This window comes from Phialemonium atrogriseum (assembly GCF_030411735.1).
Source record: "Phialemonium atrogriseum strain 8032-3 unplaced genomic scaffold QBC33scaffold_12, whole genome shotgun sequence".
In the NCBI taxonomy this organism is placed as follows: domain Eukaryota; kingdom Fungi; phylum Ascomycota; class Sordariomycetes; order Cephalothecales; family Cephalothecaceae; genus Phialemonium; species Phialemonium atrogriseum.
In genome coordinates, this window is record NW_026848149.1 from 306,537 (window position 1) to 327,745 (window position 21,209).

Here is a 21,209-nt window from a genome sequence, read left to right on the forward strand (position 1 = left end):
GAACATACACTAGGAGATGGATCACTGTGTTACAACTTGTGAGTATACCCGAAGAGGTGTTATTGGAACTGACTCTCGAACCTAAGACGATTTTTCTAGAGAAACACACTGGATCCCTTGTCGACTTTTTATCTGGAACGCACATCCGTGTACAAGTACAATGCGAACCAAAATCGAAACCCAATCGTCTAGAAAGAGGAAATATCACGATACATCAAACCCACCACCAAGGGCCCCCGACACCAAAATGAACGACTTAGGGTTAGATCTCGTCACACAACGCAAAAATCGCCGACTAACAGCCCGCCTTAGCCAGAGACCTCCAGCCGGCCCATCATCCACCCCCGGCGCGACCCCTTAGTTCCAGAACGAACCATCAGGCTGGCAAAGATCGATCCAGAAGTCCCCTATATCCGCCGGGCACCAGCGCGTATTGACATCATCGGGACTCTGGAACGACTCGCGGCAGGTCTGCCCGCCCTGGCAGCGCAGCGGCGTGCAGTTCCCCTGCCCGGCCCCGGCCCCCGTCGGCGACACCTTGACGTTGTCGTCGCGGAACGGCGACCCCACGACGCCGGCGCCGGCCCCGTCCAGGTCGCTCAGGTCCCAGTACAGGCCGTCTGGCGGGCGCGCGTACTCGAACTGCAGGATCCCGGCCTGGAACGACGCGTCCTTGGCTAGCTTCAGGCTCGTCCCAGAGCCGCTGTTGACCCAGAGCTGCGTGAGCGTCGCGCCGGGCTGCACGGTGTAGGGGTTGGAGTGGCATTGGCCCGAGGCGCCGGCGTCGCAGCCGCCGTTGGTCGATTGGTAGAAGTAGATTGGCTGGTTGCACCTGTTGATGGGGTTAGCATGGGGTTCCGTATTGTTGATGAGGGGCTGACCAGTTGTGGATGTTGATTCCAGCGGCGCTGGCGGTGCTGGCTAGTGCCAGGCCGGTTGCGACGACGTTTCCGATGGAGAGATGCATTGTGTTTAGGTTGAGAGTGATGTGGGAACAAGTCTGAGACGGGAAGACAAGTCTAGGCTGGGAGAGTAGTGGAGGGAAAGGGAAGCAGAGAACGTCGAGGTTCGAGCAGTCTTATAGAGAGAACGAGACTCGACAAACGGGAGGGGGCGCCCTCGCTCCTTCAAACCTAAACCCGTTGTCCGTCTGACATGGCATTGAGTAATAGACTCGCAGAGAGGCTGCATCGAGTACCCATGGTGCCGGACCGAGTTGTGAAGGCTCGGGGCCGAGAGTATGAGAAGATCGACGTAAGAACTGTCCCTGGCAAATGATATTGCGGTTTTGCGCAGACGGGTGTGTTAAGAACCTAACCAGGTTCTAGCAATCTTGTGGGTTGAACCCCTATTGGTAACTCCTTGCTGCGAGCTCTATTAATATCATCCCCGGAACCTCGAGTCGTCCGAGGACTTCTATCTTACCTCACAAGACAAGCTTCTTCTTGTGATCCTTGACGCCCGGTTACCTACCACTTTCAACAACATCCCGAAACAAACTTAAATTCATGCGTCCGTTGGATTATCGTGAAAGTCCCTTCCGCCAATCATTAAGGGCACCCCATTTCGACCTCTCAGACTAGAAAGTTCCTCGAGGCTCGATCCCGGTGAGAACACGACGAACCATCGAAGCCCTAACAAGACCCTAACATTTGGGCACAAAATGACGGCCTTAGTCCGCCGGGAAAACATGATTGTTTTAGGCGGCGTAATAAGCTTTGAGTAATCAGCCCATCTAACCTGCTGGAATAGGGGTAAGGGGCCAGCATGACCTGGGCAAAGCTTTCCAGGACCAATTCCGCCGCCTCCGTTGCAGTACCATTGCATGTTCGGACGCATCTCGATGCACCTTGAGGGTTCTCAGTGGATTCATTTTCCGTATGGATCCACGTTCAAGCGTATGCACCGAAAGGTTGTTTGATCTTAAGGTTGTCCGCTCGGGGTTCACATACCCGAAGGACCGCAAGCGTAACTCCTGAGCCCAAAAAAGATCAGTGGAAACCTCATAGGATGGAAGAACTCAGAGCCGGGTCTCGGACGCGTCAGCAGGTAACTATCCCTTGTTAACGATATGCCTCTAGAATGGCCAGCTATGCGGTCTGTGTTCCTCCCTCCTTATCCCTGTGGCACAGGTTTATTGGAAAGTTCCTTCTAAACCTTCTTCCCGGCTGCCTTACTCTCCTATCTTGGGGACTCCAACACCAGGGTTAGGTGTCTGTGTGTGGCCAGGTATTACTACCGCAAGTACACATTTATATCTCTGCATGCCCAAGGAAGTCCTTGCAGAGAGGGTTTGACGCAGGGGTAGTGAAAACCACGTCAAGCCTTGATACGTTTGCAATAATCGAAATGCCACTCGAGTTCAGATTCAGGTACCAAGTTATTTGGGATCCTCGTCCATAGCATCCTCCTCCATGGCATCCTCCAGACGAGCCACCACCTTCGGAGCCCCAGTAGCCACCTCGATGACCTCCTTCACGGGCGTCGTATCCTCCTCCTCAGGGACCGCACCCTCCTCACCGACCGCATTCCCTTCGACCCCGGCATTATTCTTGAGGTCTTCCTTCTTGAGAGCTACCTTCTTCTTCTTCTTAGGCGCCCCCTCCCCCCACATCTTCCGGAACCCCTCCTTCCTCAGCTCCTCCTCCTCCTCGAGCTTGGCCTCCGCCCTCATCCGGCACAGGTAGTGCACGCCGTAGTCGGCGTCCAGCTTGCCGCGCTCCGTCACGCGGCACTGCGTCGGGTCGCCGCCCGGCTGCACGTGCTTGCACTTTATGACCTGGCACTTGAGCTCTTGCATTGGGACGTGGCAGAAGATGCACTTCTGCTTGTAGGCCATCTGTTTTGTGGGCGTTAGCTAGTTGTTGTCTGTTTCTGGATAGAGGTGGTGAAAGAAATGGGAAGGGGGGTTGTTTAAGAGGGTGTAGCTGCGGGGGTTGTGATGACCTGGGAGTAAAGATTCAGAGGTTCCTTACGTAGTTGCACATTTTGTAGATGTGATCCTTGGTCTGTTTTGGTGGTTATTCAGGGGTGAGGGCTGACAGCCTGAATGGTTATCCAGGTATCTTGCGATCTTGCTCTGGTCGTGGATGCGTTGGTCGTGGATCTAACGATCGGGAGAAGGAGGTCGCCCGTGGAGGAATACATATACACAGTGGTCTTCTTGGTGAGGATATTTTATCGTTTTCCTAGCAAGAAAGTCCAGGGTGTGTATTCACATGGCGCCGATGGCGAGTCTCAAGTATCAGTCAGGACCGTATCACCTTCATTCAGATAGTCTAAGATATATGTATCTGAGCATCAGGGGTTTCAAGATGGCCTCTGGCCAGTCTGATGGCTTGCTAGATCTGATCTTGGGTGGTGGTCTGACTTGAAATCAACTTCACTTGGGATTTGAACCGCCTGTGTTGGATGGGATTACCTGCTGATCCCTTCGATGAGTTGTCGACGTTCACAGGTTGTAGGGTACAATGGAACATAATCACCCAGTGTATGCCGCAGCATAATCACAAAGCTCAGTTACTAAGGCCGAGTCACTGCCCCTGAAAAAGACATCTTATGCAGCGTTTGCCCTTGACGTGAATATAGCAAGGCATTGTCTGGGCCTAATGTCCAATATCGTGCTTTATTTTGCGTCGGCTATGATTCCACGGGGAGGATCTAGCCAGTCTCAAGCGCCCTGATGCAGAAGAGAAAGTACGCAACGAGGGAGGTGGCCTGGGGGACATATCAGGGGTAATATCCAGAGGCTCGAGACGAATACTAGGGACTCTCACAGAACTTTGGGATCAAGGACCTAACAAAAGGAAAGAACCGAGAATATTTAGTTTGATAATTACTAGTGGTATCCATCTTTACATCTCCCAGTTGCATCACGGAGGTCGTCGGAAGAGAGGGAGAAGGATGCTTGGCCTCCAGACCCACACTGCACTCGTACACTCCACTTGAGAAAGACAACGGGCACATGGGATGTTCCAAGCTGACGACGGAGCGAACTACAGTAACAGATCCGATGCAGACTCGCGATATCAGCACATGTAACTTGGATAAAAGCGATCACTACTCATATAATAAGGGTGAACAATTGCCCTTCGCGAATTTTCTAGCTGCCCGCAAGCCCCAGAATCCATCCCCCGTAAACGCCATGTATGCACTGCAGCAAAGACGGCGGCTGTCTTTCTCTGATTCCAACCAGGGCACCGGGGGACTAGTTACTACTCGTAAGAAAATGGTTGGGGGGCCGTCTCGTTCCCCCTTCAAAAGAAAACAAGCCGGCAAACTGGAACTTGTGGGGAAAAGCTCGCAGCCTTGCTTGCTTCTTCAAGCCTAAAGTGCCTAGACATCGCCTGTCTGCATCCCCTCTTCTACTTCCACTTCCGCGCCCAGCAACCAACTCCAACGCTTGGCATTAGCGGGCGCCCCTTTCTACCTGGCAACCGCAGCACTGAGCACCTGGGTCCGGAAGAAGCCACCCTTGGTCCTCTCGATGACCTGCTGGTACACGGAGCTGGGAGGGTGGTTCATGACGACGGTGCCCTCCTTGTAGTCGATCTTGGCGTCGACCCTCGTGTCCCGGATCAGGTTGACGATCCACTTCTCGCCCTCGTCCTGGTTGAGCCCGAGCCGCGCGCTCAGGTCCTTGATGTCGATGCGCGCGTGGATCTTGCAGTACGACTCCGAGATAAGGTGCCGCGCTGAGTCCACGAAGGCGTCGCCAGACGCGACGAGGAAGAAGTCGGACTGCAGGACCTCCTCGGCCCGCACCAGCTGCCGTTGCGCTTCCTCAAAGTCGAAGTCCACGTACAGGGTCCGCACGAACTCGGTCACCGGGTCCGTGTACTCGTATGCCTCCTGCTTAACGATGCGTACAATGTCCTTGAGCTGCTTCTGGTACGTGTTAAAGGTGCGTGCGCGGCCACGGCTCGTGATAACGGCCGCGGTCAGGTAGCGGAGAATCCAGGGGCACGAAGTCTGGATGGTGTTGATGTATCCCGCAGAGAAGAAGAGATCGAGCAGGGTATCGCGGCCGCCCTCGTAGTTGAAGAGCGGGAACAGAGCCCAGTGGATGAGCCAGGTGCGGTGCTGGAGCTGGGCGAGCGGGTTGCTGAAGAGCTTGGTGTCGATCAACTCCTTGACTTTTTGCAGCTCCTCCATGGCGGACTCCCAATTCGCAGTCAGGATCTCGGACGCAAGCTTTCCCCACGTGGCGGCGGAGACCTTGTCGTTATCCGTGGACAGGACGCGGAACTGATACAGGAGATCAGCGGCAGAGGCGTAGCTGCCGCAGCTATATTGGAAGTTTCCAAAGTCGTAAAGAGCGTCCACCATCTCGGGGGTGACCTGGATTGGCGCGCTCTGTCAGCCTCTTTTCAAACATCACGCACAGGCTTTGCTTCACATACCTCGTGATCCCGCTTCAAGAACTCCAGATTAGCCACCTTGTCACTCCTAAGGTTGGAGACGACATCGTCCCTCTCAAGTAGGCCCCGGATCTTGCTCGTCTCCTCCTCCAGCTGGCCCAGCCTTGCCAGCACACCCTGCCTCTTCTCAGCGAACTCGGCGGGCGGCTCGTCAAGATCCTCGAGCTCGCAGTACAGGTTGGCGACATAGTCGGTCATGTTGGTCTTCCTCAGCAGCTCGAACTTGGCCTTGGTGACCTCGCGCGCCTTGGTCGCGTCCTTGATGTTGCCCTCCTCGTCCTCGAGCAGGCTGTTGACGAACTCGAGCAGCGGGAAGATCATGTGCCGGTCCAGGCGGCCCACGAGCTTCGGGATCAGGTTGTACTCGGACATGGCCGGAGCGTCGCCGTTGGCGACTGCCGAATCCGCCATTTTCGTAGGGTGCTAATATCGGGTGGTGATGAGGAGTGTGGGTGGGAGACGGAGGTGAGGGTGGGATTCAGGTTTCGCGAAGTCAAAAGTCTTGGTGGGGCTTTCTGTGATTTGATCAAAATTTCGAAAGTGTGTTCTAGTACGAAGGGCAGGGGTGAGAGGTCTGAGCTTGAGCCGAGCAAAGCACGGCAAATTATTTCGCCGAATGCCGAGAATTTTTCATATGGAAGAGCTCCGGCTACACCATGAAAGGGTCTTGATCTAGCGACTTGGTCTCTCCCTAGTCGCAGTCCAATTGACAACACCCGTGCTCGACCAAGCAGGCCCCCGAGACCTCGGACAGCCCCAATGCTTCGCCCAAGCTTCCTCCTTCGGGCCACGGCACCCACCCGGCGCCTCCTACCCCCCCGCCTCGCCTCTCCCCGACTCCTAACCACCGCCTCCCCGGCGCAACCCACAGACGCCGCCCCTTCCCCGGCTCCCACACGGACAGTCACAGAGCCATTCACATCTACAACAACTACAACTACAGCAACAGCAACACCAGCAGCAGCAGCAACAACAACAACAACAACAGCCCCCGTCAGCCGCCCCTACTTCGTCTCCCGCACCCCATCCAAGAACCTCCCCGTCTACCAGGACGCCAAGCGCGGTGGCAACCTGAAGATGACGTACCTCAAGAAGGTCGAGGGCGACGCCCAGGCTCTGAAGCAGAACCTGGCCGAGCAGCTGTCCCTGCGGCCGGACCAGATCCGCCTGAACCCCGTGACGGGCCACATCCAGATATCCGTACGTGCCCAAACAACCTCCTCTGCTCCCCTCTCCCACCCGGAGGCTGCGTGAATGTGGTTGTGTGACTGTGACTGACAAGGGATATTTGCAGGGCCATTTCAAGGACAAGGTCGCAACGTATCTAACGGAGCAGGGGTTTTGATTGAGGCAACGTTGGCCGGGGGGGGAAGAGGGGGGAGGGAGAGTGGGAAAGCGTCGAATCGCTGGGACGTACCGTCGGCGAGGTTCTGTTCTGGCGCGGGCTATACATCTGTAAATATACTGTATGAACAGCGGGGGAAAGATGCCGCGGGACGCGCCTAACTAGATGCTGCGAGGGTTGTTTCGACTACAGGGGAGCGTCTCGCCGACGGCGACGACGGGAATTCGGAAGGAATACACGCCCAGGTGAGCCTCATTGTGTGGCTGATCAGACATGTCATTCGGGCTCTAAATCATATCACACACACTGGGCAATGTCTCATATGGAAAGATCTTGGGACGCCTCAAAAGTTTGTAATACCGCGTTGTAGAAACAGTAATAATGACAATGAATCGCAGGCAAAGCTAAGACCTTCCCCCAGCGCCTGTACGGTTGCATGCTATGTAGCCGGTAAACGTGACCAACAACCTCGCGCCATTCCATTCCATTTCATTCCAGTCCAGTCCATATCCATTTTGCTCAGGTCGGGCAAGAACATATCGTTATCGCCCGCCTTCCCTGCGCCTCGCATTTTCCAATGCGGATCCATAGGGCCATAAAATTCAAGCCCCGTCATATGTATCTAACTTCCAATATTAAGCACCGGGGGAGAAGAAGCCCCGGTCAGTCGACAGTCAGATAAACAAGAGCGCCATCAGGAGCGAGCTCAATTCTCGAGGGCAGCATAAGCCACCAAATCACCAAGCATGCCCTGCTCCGTCCACTCAGGGGCCGTCATCTGCAGGGCGCCAAAGACACTCTCCCTGCTTGGTAGGACGTTAGGCGGGATGCTGTTCTCGCCAGCCGGGTCGTTGGGGTCGCGCGCCTTCTCGCACAGCTTCTTGAGCATGCTCACGGCAAGACCGACAATGTAGACGAGCTCGGTATCCTTTTTGGGCTGCTGCTGGCCTGCCATGGCCCTAACCCGCGGCCGCTGCGTGTCGAAGTGCATGCTGAGGTTGCGGATGTGCCAGAACAGGTTGGGCGGGAAGCCATTGCCCGACGTGAGCCACGCGCGGGTGACGCCGCTTTCGTAACCGGGCGCGAGGGAAGCCAGGATATCGGCGGACAAGAGTCCCTGCATGAGGATAGCCTTGCGAGCCTCGACCAGTGTGGGCAGATTGTCGGAACGCTTGTCGCGACTGTGGTCTGGGATGACGGATGTGGCCAGAGCAAATGTCCGCGTGAGCAATTCGTGCGGTATGGTCGAAGTCGCTGACGCGTCGGTGGTCAGGATTGCTTTATAGTGTGTCCGGTTCGGTTCGTCGCGAGCGAGCAGCTTCGCGAGGGAGTCGACCGCAGGGGGGAGGTAGGGATGCAGGGCCGGGTCGTAGGGAGTGAAGAAAAGCCTGTCGTTGGATATCGACGGCCCCGGAGACGGGGCAAATGCCAACAAGAACTGGAGGAGACATAACGCCTGCTCCTTCTCAGGAATCTCTATCTCGGTAGCCACGTTCGACAGGATGATGATCACATCCTTCATGAAGTCTAGGGTATTCTCATGAGTCCGCAGAAGCATGTTGCGTGTGCCGAGATATCTAATTACGACGCAGAGGAAGTTGATGACTGTTTCGTCGGCCAGCAACTTCTGGTTGTCCGGGTTGAAGGTCTGGTTGCGGATGATGGTGGTAATGCATATCAACCGGTCGACAGCTCGGTCGAGGTTGTAGTCCTCGGAGCCAAAGACGGGAACGTTGCGAACCGCCATCTTCTCCAGTCGGCACGAACGCACAACCTCCTCATACGAGTTGATCAGGATTTCGTCCGAGACTTCGGGATTGTCTTCCACGAGTATTTCGACCTGGTCCTCGGCGCACTCTATCAGGGTCTCAACCAGGTCATCACAGTGCCGGAGATCCAGCCAATTATTCGGTTGCCCGGCCATGCTCAGCCGGGTCAAGAAGTCGAGGGCAAGTCTGACCTCCCCATGTATTCCGCTTTGGATGCTCTTGGTAAGCGCGTGTATATCCATTCTTCCCATCTCGGCAGGGTGTGGAACGTCTGGCTTGACCTTCTCCAACTCGGCGCCCAGCTTGCTGAGCGTCTGAATGTCGACACCACCATGTGTCACGATCTCGCGCGAACAAGGGAAGTACTCTCCGGGTTCGGAATTGAAAGGCGCCGGGAATCGTAACGTGGCCGTCTCAGCAGCGCCGTCGGGGTGTGTTGCTCCGGCCAACGACGCGCTGCCAGTCTTGCCTTGAACGGGAGACGCAGCGGCAAATTCCTCCCCCGTTGGGGTAGCTTGGACGCTCCTCGACAGGCTGTTGCGTGAGTGGCCCGGGGCGATGGCGCCTTGCTGCTGGAGTTGGTGCTGCTGAGTCTCGGGGAACCCGTTGACGGCGGGTGACCGGGGGACGGATGGCTTGGTTGGAGTCTGCGCCTGGGCCTGCTGGAGGTGCGGCTGCTGTCCCGGCTGCATCATCTGGCCCGGCTGCATCATCATGGGAGAAGAGGCGCCGCCGTTGGCCACGGAAGCAACCTGCTGCATGCGGGCCATTCTGGCCATGCCCTGCTGCTGCGCCCTTTGTCTGTTCTGCTGACCTATAGCCATCTCAAACTCCAAGAGGTTGCGCTCGTACATGGCCTTCAACTGCAGCGGTCCGGTTGGGACCCGTTGCGGATGGAATCCAAGGGTATGAGATACTTGGGGCCATTGGTTCGCATTCGAGGTACCGTGATAGCCGCCGAGTCCAGACACGACCATGAAGAGGTTCATCAGGTTAACCGATACGCCGTCAACATTGGGGTTGGGGTCGAGAGGCAGTTGCTTCGAGTTCATGAACTGGGTCAGATTCTTCATAAATTGTTCGCGGCTCTGTCCCCGGGCTTGGCCTTGTTGCTGAGGGACACCCCGGTGCGGGCCCATAGGATTCGCAGTCGCATTCGCATTCGCCGGCACCTGTCCATTGGCCCTTTCGTGCCTGGCAGCCATCATGAGGTTCATCCGGAGCTGATTTTGAGCCTCCTGGTCGTGAGAGAGCTCGGCTAGGGCTTGGGCCTTGGCCTGAGACTGAGCTAAAAGTTGAGCTTGTTGAGCCCGAGCCTCGGGGGGGATCATCATCTGCCCGTTGCTCCGCTGCAGGTGTTGCTGGAGCTGTATCTGGTATAGCAACTTCTGCTGCTCCAAAGCATTTCGCGGTTGCGGCATCTGCTGAGAGTACATCTGGTGGGGAAGTTGCCCTGCCATCTGTGCTGCCATGTGTGGGGGGAACTGGCCCACCTGTTGCGGCATCATCTGCCCGGCAGCAACGTTGGGCGTTGGGGAGGGCCGGGATTGGGATTGGTTTGGGGCGAACTGCTGATTGAAACCCTGGGCAAAATTGTTCTGCGGCATGTATGGGTTCGGTTGGGGTGTGCCGCCATGGTCGGAAGGGATGGGCGATGCCTGGGGGAACTGCTGCGCAGCGGGAGAGAAGGGGTGGGGAGAGGTTGTCGAGACCCGCTGAGGGACACTGCCGGGGCGCATCTGGCTACCCATGATGGGCGACGGTGTGGCATTTGCAGACCCATTAGGTTGCAGGTGCGGATATTGCGATGGCTGGCCGGCCTGTTGAGGCATCGGAGGTTGCTGGAAGCCGGGGAAGGAAGACTGTTGCGGAGTCTCAGCGCGCGAGGTCGGGAGCATGCCGGGGACCTGTCGCGGAGACTGGCCCATGCTGTCCTCTCGTGGGCGGGGACGTTTTGTCGGGACGACCGAGTTGGTCTGGTACATGGGGTTGTTGGGGAAAGACGGCGAGGCATTGCGAAGCTGGCCGTTCTGCATGGCGGCCATCTGCTGGGGATTGGCATACTGAGGATTGAATTGGCCCTGATTGGCCATGAAGCCGGATGGATCCATCATGGCTCCGGGGATGGGGATGGTTGTGGGGTCGGTGAGGTGTGTGAAGCCGTTGTTGCCATTGTGGTTTGCGACAGCGGCCTCGTTGGTCCAGGAGCTCATGACTGTCGGGGAGGGAGGGCGGCAATGGTCGAACCCATCTGGCTACTTCCTGGAGACAGCGTCAGCGACAAGTGACAGCGATAGTGAAAAAAGTCTGCACAAACATCTGAAGAGATGGGAATCAATATACAGGAGATGGGAAGTGACACGGCAGAGGCTTATCGCGATGGAGAAGTCGCGTCGCGGGTGTGTAGGTTATGGGGCAAAGCCAGTTCTGGCTGGGCTGTGTGTGGTATGCGGTGGGAAACTGGGGACTTGGGGACTTGGGACTGTGGGATGTGGACTGTGTGGTGGACTGTGCTGGGAGCTGGGGGAATGGAGGGAATAAGGTGGTACCAGAGTGGTGCAGTTGAGTGCAGAGGGTGCCAGGCACAGTGTGGCCAGTGAACACCACCCAGTGAATGAGCGAGAGGAGAAATTTTCGGCGACAGGCAAGGGCAGAAAGGCCGTGTGCAGCAGGCTGGGGAAGGGTCGCAACAGGAACCAACAATCAGCACTCGCGCATCGACAAATCCATCAAGCCATGCAGCTCAGCCATCGAGCGATCACGAGGCAAATCATAATATAGCGTCCAAGACCGGCAAACCGGGGTGGATGGGGAGATAATGGGAGGGAAAAGAACGCAGGTCTTACCTAAGTCGCGCTTTGCTGGTCGATGTGAGCGGTCGCTTCGAAATTTGTCGCTGAGTTTGCAAGGTCTGCTTGTTTTCAGCCATCACCCGGCCAGATTACCCCATCGCCCGAGCCTGAAAGGGGATTAGTGCCAGAGTGGGTCAGACACCAAGCTTGTCCAACCATATGGTCTGCTAGTGCAGTACCTGGCCCAGCCACCTCTCACCTGCCAAATCAAGTTCCTGCTCTTATCTGTTGTCTGTGTCTCTCACAGCCCCACCTGCCCTGCGCTCAAGCTGCTTCCCACTTCCAGTCCACTTTGCAGTCCAAATGACTGCTTGGCTTGACTGAGTGACCAAAATCCTCCCAAGAGAGCCAGAATCAAGAGGCAGTTAAACTTCTCAAGCCATTATCGCTGCTCTGTTGCCTACCAGAGCCAGGAGCCAGCTTCCAAGGTCGTGCATCCATTTGGCCATTAGAACTGAATAAACTCCTCTCCCATGGTTGTTCTGGGTCCTCGTACTTGTGGATGTGGTTCGAGAGTCGCTGGCAGGACTTGCAGATCTCGACCTCCAAGGGGGTGCAGCTTCTGCAAACTTAAACAGAGGCATAAAAGACCAAAAGGGCCACCGCCATGGCTTATTGGTCCAGGAAAGCCAAGAATGAAAAGATTTGATAGATCGAGCAGCAGCAGCTGCTGCTGCTTCTTCCCATTCTTCGGTGCGGTCGCTTGACCGCTGCAAGCTGCCTCGTTGGGCAGTTGCGCCCCACCATAATGCGTACAGTCATCCCAAATCAGCAGTCCCGGCAGCTCAGCGGGCAGCTCAGCTCACAAAGCCGAGCCGACCGACGAAACGTCGCTCTCTGCCGTTCATTTTTCATGCTGCGACTGGCAATAATTGCAATTTGGGACCGTGTCCTCAAGGGCTGGTCTCGGAGAGTCCCTGCGGCCAGACGTGGGCCGTGGTGGGTGGGTTTCGTTGAGACTCATTCCTCGTTTTGGCGGTTTGACGTTTTGGCTGGTGTGCTAAAGTTCAGGTTGTCGTGGCCGTGTTGGTCGTGACAGGCATCCTGGTCGTCGCCACCCGAAGTTTGACAAGACTCGCTCGATTGCTTGCCTCCATGGCTGGCCCTTTCTCATCCTTCGTCGGTCTGCCGTGTGCCCATCCATAATGCCCTCTCGTCATTTTCCCTTCTCGCAGCTCTGTTGCTGGCCATCATGCTTGCGACTTTGGACTGCTGTTCTGCACTTATAGCGGGAGTTGAAAATCCCTGTTCAGACAGAACTGGAGGGGAACCTAGGAGGTGCAGACGACAGGAGCTTCAAGGTTCAACGATCCAACGAGAACCACAAAAGAGGGACACGAAAATGGGAAGCAGATGGATGAAAGGAGGACAGAGAGGGGAAGTAGAGAGTGGGAAAATGTAAAGGGGAGACAGAGGCCGGGGGACGTGGGCAGTTGGGCCATTTTAAAGTGAAGCAAGCATGGCTTGCCAGCGAAGTCACTCCCCATCCTCCCACCCCCATCCCGGCTGTTCATACAGACCACCACCAGGCGAGCCGAAGAAACCTAGAAAATAGGAAAATTCTCCGCAGCCAACTAGCATTCAGGATTGCAGATGCCACAAGACACAGGCTAAGATGATGAAATCGGATAAGCTTCCGTTCTCTGGGGTCTAATAAAACTGTCCAACTCTGTTTGCCCTCTCACACCGTTCTTTGTCTGCTGGGGCTGTTTAGGTTCTTGGGCAGCAGGGCAGGTCTGTGCTGCGGCATCAAACCCCCAATCTCTCCCCATTCCACCACCCAAGAAGAGGCTTCGTCCTTCCCCCCTCCGAAGGGGGGAGTATCAGCCGAGCGTGGATTCAGCGTCACACAAAGACCACCTAGCCAGGAGGGAATCGACATGCCCATCAGCATTCGGGCTAAAAGCGGATAGCTGTATGGAAGTGTGGACTGTGGAGTGGGTTCGAGATCTTTCTCTCTTGCCGGCAGCCCCATCTCCGTCTCGGTATCTCAAATCTCTCGATATCCAGGTTATCCGCCAAGAAACCCTAGTCGGCAAGCGACAGAGATCGTGGAGCACCATCCCCATGGATGGTACTCGGTCGCCGAAGTACTGTGTATAACTTGTCCCTCATTTTATTTCCCGTCGAGACATTCAAGGGCCGGGCGTGCCACAGCTGGTTGGTCCGATCTGCGCCATTGATTGTGTGCTTCCGGGGACGGACGACCAGCCACCACTATCTCTCTCTTTCTCGGAATTCTGCCATCCCAAGATCGCCCATAGACCATTTGACTTTAGCCACTTCGGCCTGCTGCGCATACTACTCGCCACAAGCCCTGAGGTTGTTCGATTTCCCCAAAAGTACCTAGGTTTACAAGGTTTACCTATTTGCGTCGAACGAATACCTACCTTCGCTGCAGCTATGGTGGTGGGGTCAAGCGACCGGCCCGCCATCGTGACATGCACGCTTTCATGACACGTCAGGACAGCCAGGACGGTCCATCCAACCAATTGTCCCCCTCATTGCCAAATGCAAAAATGTAGGTACTGCGGAGGTACTTTAAAACATAACTTCTCTATCCCTCCACTGTGCTACACTCACGGCAGGCACATGAGGGGAATATCACATACCAGTCTCCACGGGGAATAAGGTTAAATATTCCTAGTGTGGCCGCAATCTGGAATATCACGTGGTACTAGCCGGCCCTCTCAATTCGCAGGCAGACTGGGGCGTATTATCAGGGTGCAACTTAAGATGGCCGCTACCGTGTTGCCCAACACAGGTCGCAATTGATTCTTGTTTCCCAGCCAAGACATCGTTAACTCGCTCAGGCCTGAAGCTCATTATATTCATGCCGTTCGGGGAGCTGCGCCGGGCCGGCGACCTTCCCCCGACCGTCGTAGCCGTCCATCTCGTGCGCGCTTCTCTGTTCCGGCGTCAGGTCAGAGCCCGCGAGTTCCGGAACCCCTCCGATGCCCCCTTTATAAGCCGTGCTGTCCTGCGGGTTGCCCCTCGACCGTTTCTGCCTCCTCCAGAAAAATATCGACAGAGCCACCAGCACGAGCACGCCCACGACGCCTCCCACGACACCGCCGATTATGGCGCCCTTATCCGACCCGCCTCCGCCCCCCGATGAGTCCGCCGGCGTCGTGGCTGAGGCCGACGGGCTGGAGGAGGGAGTCGTCGATATCGGAGATGTGGTGGACGACGGTGTTGCTGAGGAGATTATGGGGAGCAGCTTCTCGCCGCTCCGGAACGCGTATCCCGGGGCGGCGCACCCGTCGCTGTTCCCCGGCGTGGCATAGCCCACGAAGCCCCTCTCGCAGCAGAAGTATCCGCCGTTGTCGTAGAGGTCCCACGACCGGTTCGCGCACTGCGGATCCCGCAGCAGCGTTGTAGTGCAGTTCTCGGCCGAGGGACAGCACTAGAGGAGTCGCGGTTCTCAGCAAAGGCTTTCCTCTTCTCTCTACTTTTCTCCATCTCACACTCCTCCGTGGTGCTGGGCGACGGACTTACGTCTACGTTATACTGCCTCGGACAGAAGGCCGACTTGGGGCAGCACGCGTGGTACGGAGCGGCCGTCTGGCCGCAATCGACCTCATTGTCGGCGCACGAGCCGTTATTTCGGAGGGCGAACCCGGAGATCGACATCTCTGAGAGTCTAAAAGAGGTCTAAAATACGGTGGTTTCGGGTGATGGTAGCTTCTCCTGTCGCGTCGCCACTCGTGAGCTCGGCATTCTTTTGTGGGGGGGGAGGAGAGGAAGAAACTCCTGTCCTACGCCCGGGATCGAAGGATCCATCCATCCTTGCGGGGGACCTGCGCTGTTAGATCCTAGGCAGGTAATCCGTAAATATTGGTAAATAAGGGACGATCTTGTCAGACCAATTCGCTCCACTTTATGATTCGTAAATCTTATTGGATACACCTGGGATGCATCCAGGTTTGATCCCGGGCGTATACGGGCTCCAGGGCGACCAATAATTAACCCGATCCTTATCCAAGGGCAGTATATATATCGCATGTCAACCTAGCAAAGTCTGGCAAGTAAGGCGTAGTAAATGCAGTGTTCCCTCGATGGGCAGGATTTAGATGACCTGTATCCGTAATCGCTGACTCTTCAGGATCGACGCTCACTTCGAGAAGGAATGACAAAACTCTTGCAATGTCAATAATGATGATCCACCACATCACAGAATTGATGCGGTTGAAACAGGAGAGCTTGGTGTTGTTTATTTACATACCCCCCGAGATTACCTATCTTCCAACCTAGGTAGTTAGGTTGTTCCCATGACTCGATGTCGAATTGAACTAGACTATGGGTGTTAGTCAACATTATACAACCAATCAGCCTCGACCCTGACTATACCAACTGATCTTCCGTAGGTGTGATATCATCGTGAGGGGTCCGAGGGTTGGGGAATGGCAGATATATATCAAGCCCTCGCCACTGGCTCTCTCATCCCATTCCCCTTCAACGAACCAGGGCAAGATAACGGGAAAGATCATCTGTATCGAAACACCCTTGAAAATGCCGACCGCAATAGAGAAAGCAAAGGAGAAGTACCAGGCAGTTATCAACGCCGAGAGCAACTACACAAGTAAGTTCGCTCTAAGACAGGATGGAGACTCACCGTCGCCAGCGTACTCACTCGGGACAAGCCTGTACAAACAGATTTGGCACAACTCGCCATCCCTCTACGGGAGGATGTGAAGTCACCAACAGAGTGGACCATCCTCGCCGCCCGAGCGAAGGAGCGATCAGGCCGGCAGGTCTCAGGGGGTTCATTAAGAATATCACGGCTCGGCCTGCTTCTTGAGAGACCGGTGGACTCCGAGTTGGGCATATGCAGCTACCTCTACCATAGGAAAGCACCTATTTACCCCATATTTCGTCTTGTGAATCACTGGTGATGTTGAGGGTCCATGATGACTGCCTCGGATCTGGGTTCGGGCTTTTACAATGTGGAAGAACCCCCCAACGCGAGCGTCATCTGTTTGCTGACATTCAGAGACAATCCCAATTGCCCAATAATTGCCCAAGCATGGCCGGAGCTGCGAGGCCGGACGAAGCCCTGAGGGAAGTACCAACTACCCCTGAAACACACAGCAGTAGGGCAGTGGCACCCCATGATATGGGATCGAACAGGCGTAGAGACAACAGGGATCCGGCCACAATATTCCATTTTGTTTATCAGGTCTTCTGTCGAGCTCTAAAGAGGCGGCAAGCAAGAAGCTGACTGGCTCAGAAGACGAGAAGTACATGTCATTACCTTCCAACCTTTCTTTTTAGCTCTGTGAAATCACAGTATCAGGAGGTTGGCTGTGGAGTTGCGCCTCCGATGCCAATCATCAATGTCGATGGTCTCCATTCAAGCGGGAGGATTGTAATCCAGTTCCCTCGTTCATGGATGTCTTCTGAATTGTACAACGTAGTGAACAATAACCTAGACTGGATCAAGCCGAGGATGCTGTGGCTCCAACCAAGCTGAACTTCAGAGGGGCCCGTGCGGGTGGCTCATGCCCCGGGGAATCACGACTTCCAAAGAGCTGTATCACTTCAACTAAGTTGAAATAAACGTGATCTAGACTGATGCGTTACAGCGGAGAAGCCTGATAAAGTTCCACGCGAAATGTGTTGTGCTGAAATTTGAAATTCTCGAACAAATTCATCACACATCTATCTACCTTGCGACTTTCAATTGGCAAGATGCCCCCAAAACGGCCAGCAAACGCGTCGAAAGGGGTCACCGCGCGCAACGCTTCGAAGAGGGCCAGGTCTTCCACCAAAGCCACACAGGCTTCCCAGGACCCTTCGCGTTCGCGTCCACGTTCACGCGAGGGCGAAGAAGCTGCAAACATGTCGCGTTCCAGCAAAACCAGCAAAAGGACACGGGCAGGTTCCCCCACGACTGGAGGGCGCCAGCCAAAGCGACTCAATGCTACTGAGACGCTCAATCGCGCTCCTGCTCAACGGTTAAACATCTATGTTTTCGGACGGAACGCGAGCGGCGAGCTGGGACTCGGGCCATCTGCCGGAACTGATGATGTGGCCCATCCCCTGCCAAACCCTAACCTTGCTGCCGAGTCCGTTGGCATTGTTCAGCTCGATGTCGGCGGGAAGCATTGTGCCGCGCTCACACACGACAATCGAGTCTTGACGTGGGGGGCCAACGATCTCGAAGCTCTTGGCCGGGACACAGCCTGGGATGGGGGAATGGGGGGCGTCAGCGATGCCAAAGATGGCATCAATGCTAAGGTGAATCCTAAACAGTCGACGCCCGGTGAGGTGGATATGAGCGGCGTTCCACAGGGCACAGTCTTCACGCAGGTCGCTGCTAGCGACAACGCAACATTTGCGCTGACCAGCCAAGGCTTGGTCTACGGTTGGGGAGCTATGAGAGTAAGTCACCATCAGCTCCGTTGCCATACCAGCCCCCGTCAGACCTTAACAGTCGCAGTCGTTGGAAGGCATCGCCGGCTTTGCCGAAAACGGGCAAGTCCAAAGGATGCCTACCCTTGTCCCCGCATTGGAGCGAGTCATAAAGATTGCCGCTGCTGATAATCACGTCCTGGCACTCACCGCTGCTGGGACTGTCTACACCTGGGGTTCTGGCGAGCGAGGCCAGTTGGGGCGACACCTTCAGGGACGCAGGAAAAGCGGAAGGCTCGTTCCCAAACTTGACCCCAGTATCGATGCCGACCTTGTTTCCAGTCTCGTTCCCCACAAGCTTAGCCTCAAAGATATAGTTGACATCGGTGTAGGCGCTGACTATTCGTTTGCCATTGGCAAGGATGGCAGCGTGTACAGCTGGGGCGATAACAGCTTTGGTCAGACCGGCATCGGCATCGACAACGACGCCGCGGGTCGCTTGGGTTACATTTTCAACAGCACTCTCGTGGAAAGCCTGAAGGACCTTGGCAAATTTGTCCACATTGCTGGAGGGAACAAGCACACCGTTGCTACTACGAGCGATGGCGATTGCTTTGCCTGGGGCGACGCCAGCGATTTTGCTACCGGACTCAAGCTGGATAACCTCCCATCCGACCGCGTAATCCGGAACAATGGCCGAACCCTTGCCAAGCCAACTCGCATCCCGGAGCTCAAGGCAACCTTGACTGCTTCAGGTGGCGATCATAGCATTGCGATCACCCCGGATCACAGAGTCTTTAGCTGGGGTTCCAATAACAGTCATCAGACTGGACACGAGGGGGACGACGCCATAAAAACGCCCACCCTTCTTGACCATCCCTCCCTTCGTGAAAAGGAATTTGTGTGGGTTGGGGCTGGCGGACAGTTTACGCTCTTGGCCGAGGAGGCTGGAGGGGATCTCTCGTCCATCCCAGAGCACACAGAACCCATCGCCACCCGCAGTCCACTCAAATCACCCCCACGCGCAACCAAGACTCCCCAGGAATCATCAGCTAAGAAGCCACGCGGAAATAAGAAGTCTGCCGCGACCAAGAAAGCAGCAGAGAAAAAAGACACAGCCCAGGCGACGGGACCCAACGGCTCGTCGTCGGCACCAGGCGGCAAGCAGTACTGGCTCATGAAGGCCGAGCCGGAGACCAGGATGGAGAAAGGCGTGGACGTGAGGTTCTCCATCGACGATCTCGCCGCCAGGACAGAACCAGAGCCATGGGATGGTAAGCACCCTCACCCCCCAGGATTCTCGTCGCGGCACGGCCACGGGCAAACTGACACTGCTGACGCAGGTATTCGGGCATACGCGGCCCGGAACAACCTCCGCGCCATGAAGAAGGGCGATCTCGCCTTCTTCTACCACTCGAACTGCAAGGAGCCCGCCATCGTCGGCACAATGGAGGTCGTTCAGGAGCACTCTCCCGATTGTGCGTCGTCCCAGCTTCTCGTATTTCCCACCTACCGTTGTCTTCCGGTCACTAACCTATTTGCCAGTGACCGCCCATGACCCCAAGGCCCCGTACTACGACCCGTCGTCCAAGCCGTCCGACCCCAAATGGAGCGTCGTCCACGTCGAGTTCCGGAGCAAGTTCGCCGTGCCCATCGGGCTGAAGGAGCTGCGGACGCTGGGGACCCCCGGCAAGCCGTTGGAGAACATGCAGATGCTGAAGCAGTCGAGGTTGAGCGTCAGCAAGGTCAGTCCGGGCGAGTGGGAGTTCTTGAATAATCTTGCGCAGGAGAAGAAGGATGGATAGTCAGTACGTCGAGTAGGGGATGTTATCACAGGGGGAGGATTTTAGAGCATGTCTTCAGGGCGTGATCAACTTGTGAACCTGGTATCTTGCATCATTATTGTGTCCGCCTTCTAGACAGGCATATCAGGGGTTTCCCAGCTTCCGCTTGGTATGCTCCAAGACTATTCTAATGCCGCTATCGAGATCTTCCACTGCAAGGATCGGCTCGATCCAGGCCATTGTCTTGGCCACAAGGCCAGCCCTATCCTCCGTCTTCTCCAAGCCGTCCTTCAGCCTTGCCAGCGCTTCTCGCAATGCCTTGGGATACGTTGAAGTGTGAGGGTCCACCCCAACCAGCGGCTGCCTGACGAGGCAGTTGAACGTAGACGGGTGATTTGGGTACGACGTGACCATGCAGTCCAGCACATGCTGGAGAATCTTCTGCAGCGACGAAACAGCCGTGTACGGCACGAACACATCGAAGAAGGCCTCCGCCGCCGGGGCGCCAAAGAACGGCTGTTTCTTGGCGATGTCGAAGATAGCCAGCGGGATCGCCCCGCCCAGCGCCGGGTTGCCCGCCAGCTTCCCCACCGCCTCCTCGCTGAACACTTTCCGCTTGCCCTTCTTCTTGAACTCTGCGTCTGGATCCGGGAGCACCAGCCCCTCATCGTCCTCCCCGCCGTCATCGCTATCCTCGCTGAACTGCATATTCCCATCCTCGTCCATCCCGCCCACGATCTTGGCCTTCTCCTCGGGGACCACCTTCGCAGCCGGAGCAGCAATCTTCGCCTCCACCCGGGCGAGCCACTCCATCTCGGACCTCGCATACTCGACCCACACCGCCCCGTCCGCCGCGCAGAACCGACACCCGCGCATAAAATACGCCCTAGCGCCGTCCATATCCCCGTTACGGGCAGCCCTCCGGCCCGCGAGGATCCACAGCCCGGGCTCGCGCGGGTGCATGCGCAACGCGCGCGTGGCGACCTTGCGCCAGCGCTTGGAGGCGCGCGCGCGCGCCGCCAGGTCGAGGTACGCGCGCCACAGGGGGACGCTGGCCGGGTGCCGGGCCACGGCGCGCTCGAACACGGACAGGCAGCGCGCCTGGCCGGCGTGCGACGTCGAGCCGCGGACGCCGAGCCGCCGGCACCGGCGGGAGCGCAGCGCCTCCAGGGACTGCTCCCAGGTCGCGTAGGCGAGGAAGTCGGAGGCCGTGGCGCCGGGGGAGAGGACGCGGTGCTCGAAGTCGGTGCGCTTGGTGACGAGGGTGCGGATCTCGTCCTGTAGGGGTGGGGGTGTTAGCTGGTGGGCGTGGGAGAGGGAGAGGGGGAGGGGGAGGGATCTTTGGCGGCGTGCGCTTACCTTGGTGAAGATCTCTTTCTCTTCAAACTCGCGGAGCTGGGGGACTGCCCGCTCCAAGTAGAAGCGGGCCTTGTCGGCTACTCCAGCCATTATTTATGCCGTGTCTATAGATCCCTTGTGTGGGTAAGATATAAGCTAATGGTCGACGGTATGAGGTTCTGTTATGGGGTTCTGCTATAAGAGGCTGAGAATGGGATGGATCGTTGGGAAGTTCTCGCCTTGTGAGAGTGGGATTGAAACTTTTTAGTGGGGCCCTCACCGCAGGTCGCTCACCGCTGGCTGATCTTGTCCTAGCGCCCATTCTCGTGCCACACCTGTGTCCCCGC

At 56.5% G+C, this 21,209-nt stretch overlaps 7 protein-coding genes across 7 annotated transcripts; 2 read left to right on the top strand and 5 right to left on the bottom strand.

Annotated features, from left to right (window-relative positions):
- Nucleotides 1-64: 64 nt before the first annotated feature.
- Nucleotides 65-1,096, bottom strand: QBC33DRAFT_538135 (uncharacterized protein). Its single transcript, XM_060427856.1, has 2 exons — nt 882-1,096; nt 65-832 (listed from the first exon to the last, which is right to left on the bottom strand). The coding sequence occupies exons 1-2, from the start codon at nt 965-967 to the stop codon at nt 358-360; spliced, it is 561 nt and encodes a 186-aa protein (XP_060283588.1). The 5' UTR covers nt 968-1,096; the 3' UTR covers nt 65-357.
- Nucleotides 1,097-4,425: 3,329 nt separating this feature from the next.
- On the bottom strand, nt 4,426-5,831 carry QBC33DRAFT_451637 (eukaryotic translation initiation factor 3 subunit; the record flags this gene model as incomplete). Its single annotated transcript, XM_060424618.1, has 2 exons — nt 4,426-5,340; nt 5,403-5,831. 2 exons carry the CDS (start codon nt 5,829-5,831, stop codon nt 4,426-4,428), a joined length of 1,344 nt encoding a protein of 447 aa, XP_060283589.1.
- A 251-nt stretch (nt 5,832-6,082) lies between these two features.
- Nucleotides 6,083-6,865, top strand: QBC33DRAFT_538140 (mitochondrial large subunit ribosomal protein-domain-containing protein). The gene is made up of 2 exons (XM_060427857.1): nt 6,083-6,620; nt 6,715-6,865. Exons 1-2 carry the CDS (start codon nt 6,180-6,182, stop codon nt 6,763-6,765), a joined length of 492 nt encoding a protein of 163 aa, XP_060283590.1. The 5' UTR covers nt 6,083-6,179; the 3' UTR covers nt 6,766-6,865.
- A 208-nt stretch (nt 6,866-7,073) lies between these two features.
- Nucleotides 7,074-11,050, bottom strand: QBC33DRAFT_66961 (uncharacterized protein). Its single transcript, XM_060432975.1, has one exon. It carries the CDS (start codon nt 10,745-10,747, stop codon nt 7,472-7,474), a length of 3,276 nt encoding a protein of 1,091 aa, XP_060283591.1. The 5' UTR covers nt 10,748-11,050; the 3' UTR covers nt 7,074-7,471.
- Nucleotides 11,051-14,008: 2,958 nt separating this feature from the next.
- Nucleotides 14,009-15,191, bottom strand: QBC33DRAFT_67052 (uncharacterized protein). Its single transcript, XM_060432976.1, has 2 exons — nt 14,885-15,191; nt 14,009-14,792 (listed from the first exon to the last, which is right to left on the bottom strand). The coding sequence occupies exons 1-2, from the start codon at nt 15,017-15,019 to the stop codon at nt 14,196-14,198; spliced, it is 732 nt and encodes a 243-aa protein (XP_060283592.1). The 5' UTR covers nt 15,020-15,191; the 3' UTR covers nt 14,009-14,195.
- Nucleotides 15,192-16,898: 1,707 nt separating this feature from the next.
- On the top strand, nt 16,899-19,915 carry QBC33DRAFT_538157 (regulator of chromosome condensation 1/beta-lactamase-inhibitor protein II). The gene is made up of 4 exons (XM_060427858.1): nt 16,899-17,770; nt 17,829-19,014; nt 19,084-19,218; nt 19,286-19,915. The coding sequence occupies exons 1-4, from the start codon at nt 17,078-17,080 to the stop codon at nt 19,543-19,545; spliced, it is 2,274 nt and encodes a 757-aa protein (XP_060283593.1). The 5' UTR covers nt 16,899-17,077; the 3' UTR covers nt 19,546-19,915.
- Nucleotides 19,484-21,123, bottom strand: QBC33DRAFT_586618 (U3 small nucleolar RNA-associated protein 6-domain-containing protein). Its single transcript, XM_060431484.1, has 2 exons — nt 20,884-21,123; nt 19,484-20,802 (listed from the first exon to the last, which is right to left on the bottom strand). Exons 1-2 carry the CDS (start codon nt 20,971-20,973, stop codon nt 19,669-19,671), a joined length of 1,224 nt encoding a protein of 407 aa, XP_060283594.1. The 5' UTR covers nt 20,974-21,123; the 3' UTR covers nt 19,484-19,668.
- Between the last annotated feature and the right edge of the window lie 86 nt (nt 21,124-21,209).

Excerpts from the sequence above, each read along its gene's own strand:
- QBC33DRAFT_538135 (XM_060427856.1), bottom strand. The coding sequence starts at position 967 with ATGCATCTCTCCATCGGAAACGTCGTCGCAACCGGCCTGGCACTAGCC. Across the intron at positions 833-881 it reads GGAATCAACATCCACAACTG|GTGCAACCAGCCAATCTACT; the intron begins GTCAGCCCCTCA and ends CCCCATCAACAG.
- QBC33DRAFT_538140 (XM_060427857.1), top strand. The coding sequence starts at position 6,180 with ATGCTTCGCCCAAGCTTCCTCCTTCGGGCCACGGCACCCACCCGGCGC. Across the intron at positions 6,621-6,714 it reads CGGGCCACATCCAGATATCC|GGCCATTTCAAGGACAAGGT; the intron begins GTACGTGCCCAA and ends GGATATTTGCAG.
- QBC33DRAFT_66961 (XM_060432975.1), bottom strand. The coding sequence starts at position 10,747 with ATGAGCTCCTGGACCAACGAGGCCGCTGTCGCAAACCACAATGGCAAC.
- QBC33DRAFT_67052 (XM_060432976.1), bottom strand. The coding sequence starts at position 15,019 with ATGTCGATCTCCGGGTTCGCCCTCCGAAATAACGGCTCGTGCGCCGAC. Across the intron at positions 14,793-14,884 it reads CGAGGCAGTATAACGTAGAC|TGCTGTCCCTCGGCCGAGAA; the intron begins GTAAGTCCGTCG and ends CGACTCCTCTAG.
- QBC33DRAFT_538157 (XM_060427858.1), top strand. The coding sequence starts at position 17,078 with ATGCCCCCAAAACGGCCAGCAAACGCGTCGAAAGGGGTCACCGCGCGC. Across the intron at positions 17,771-17,828 it reads ACGGTTGGGGAGCTATGAGA|TCGTTGGAAGGCATCGCCGG; the intron begins GTAAGTCACCAT and ends TAACAGTCGCAG. Across the intron at positions 19,219-19,285 it reads TCAGGAGCACTCTCCCGATT|TGACCGCCCATGACCCCAAG; the intron begins GTGCGTCGTCCC and ends CCTATTTGCCAG.
- QBC33DRAFT_586618 (XM_060431484.1), bottom strand. The coding sequence starts at position 20,973 with ATGGCTGGAGTAGCCGACAAGGCCCGCTTCTACTTGGAGCGGGCAGTC. Across the intron at positions 20,803-20,883 it reads AGAAAGAGATCTTCACCAAG|GACGAGATCCGCACCCTCGT; the intron begins GTAAGCGCACGC and ends CCACCCCTACAG.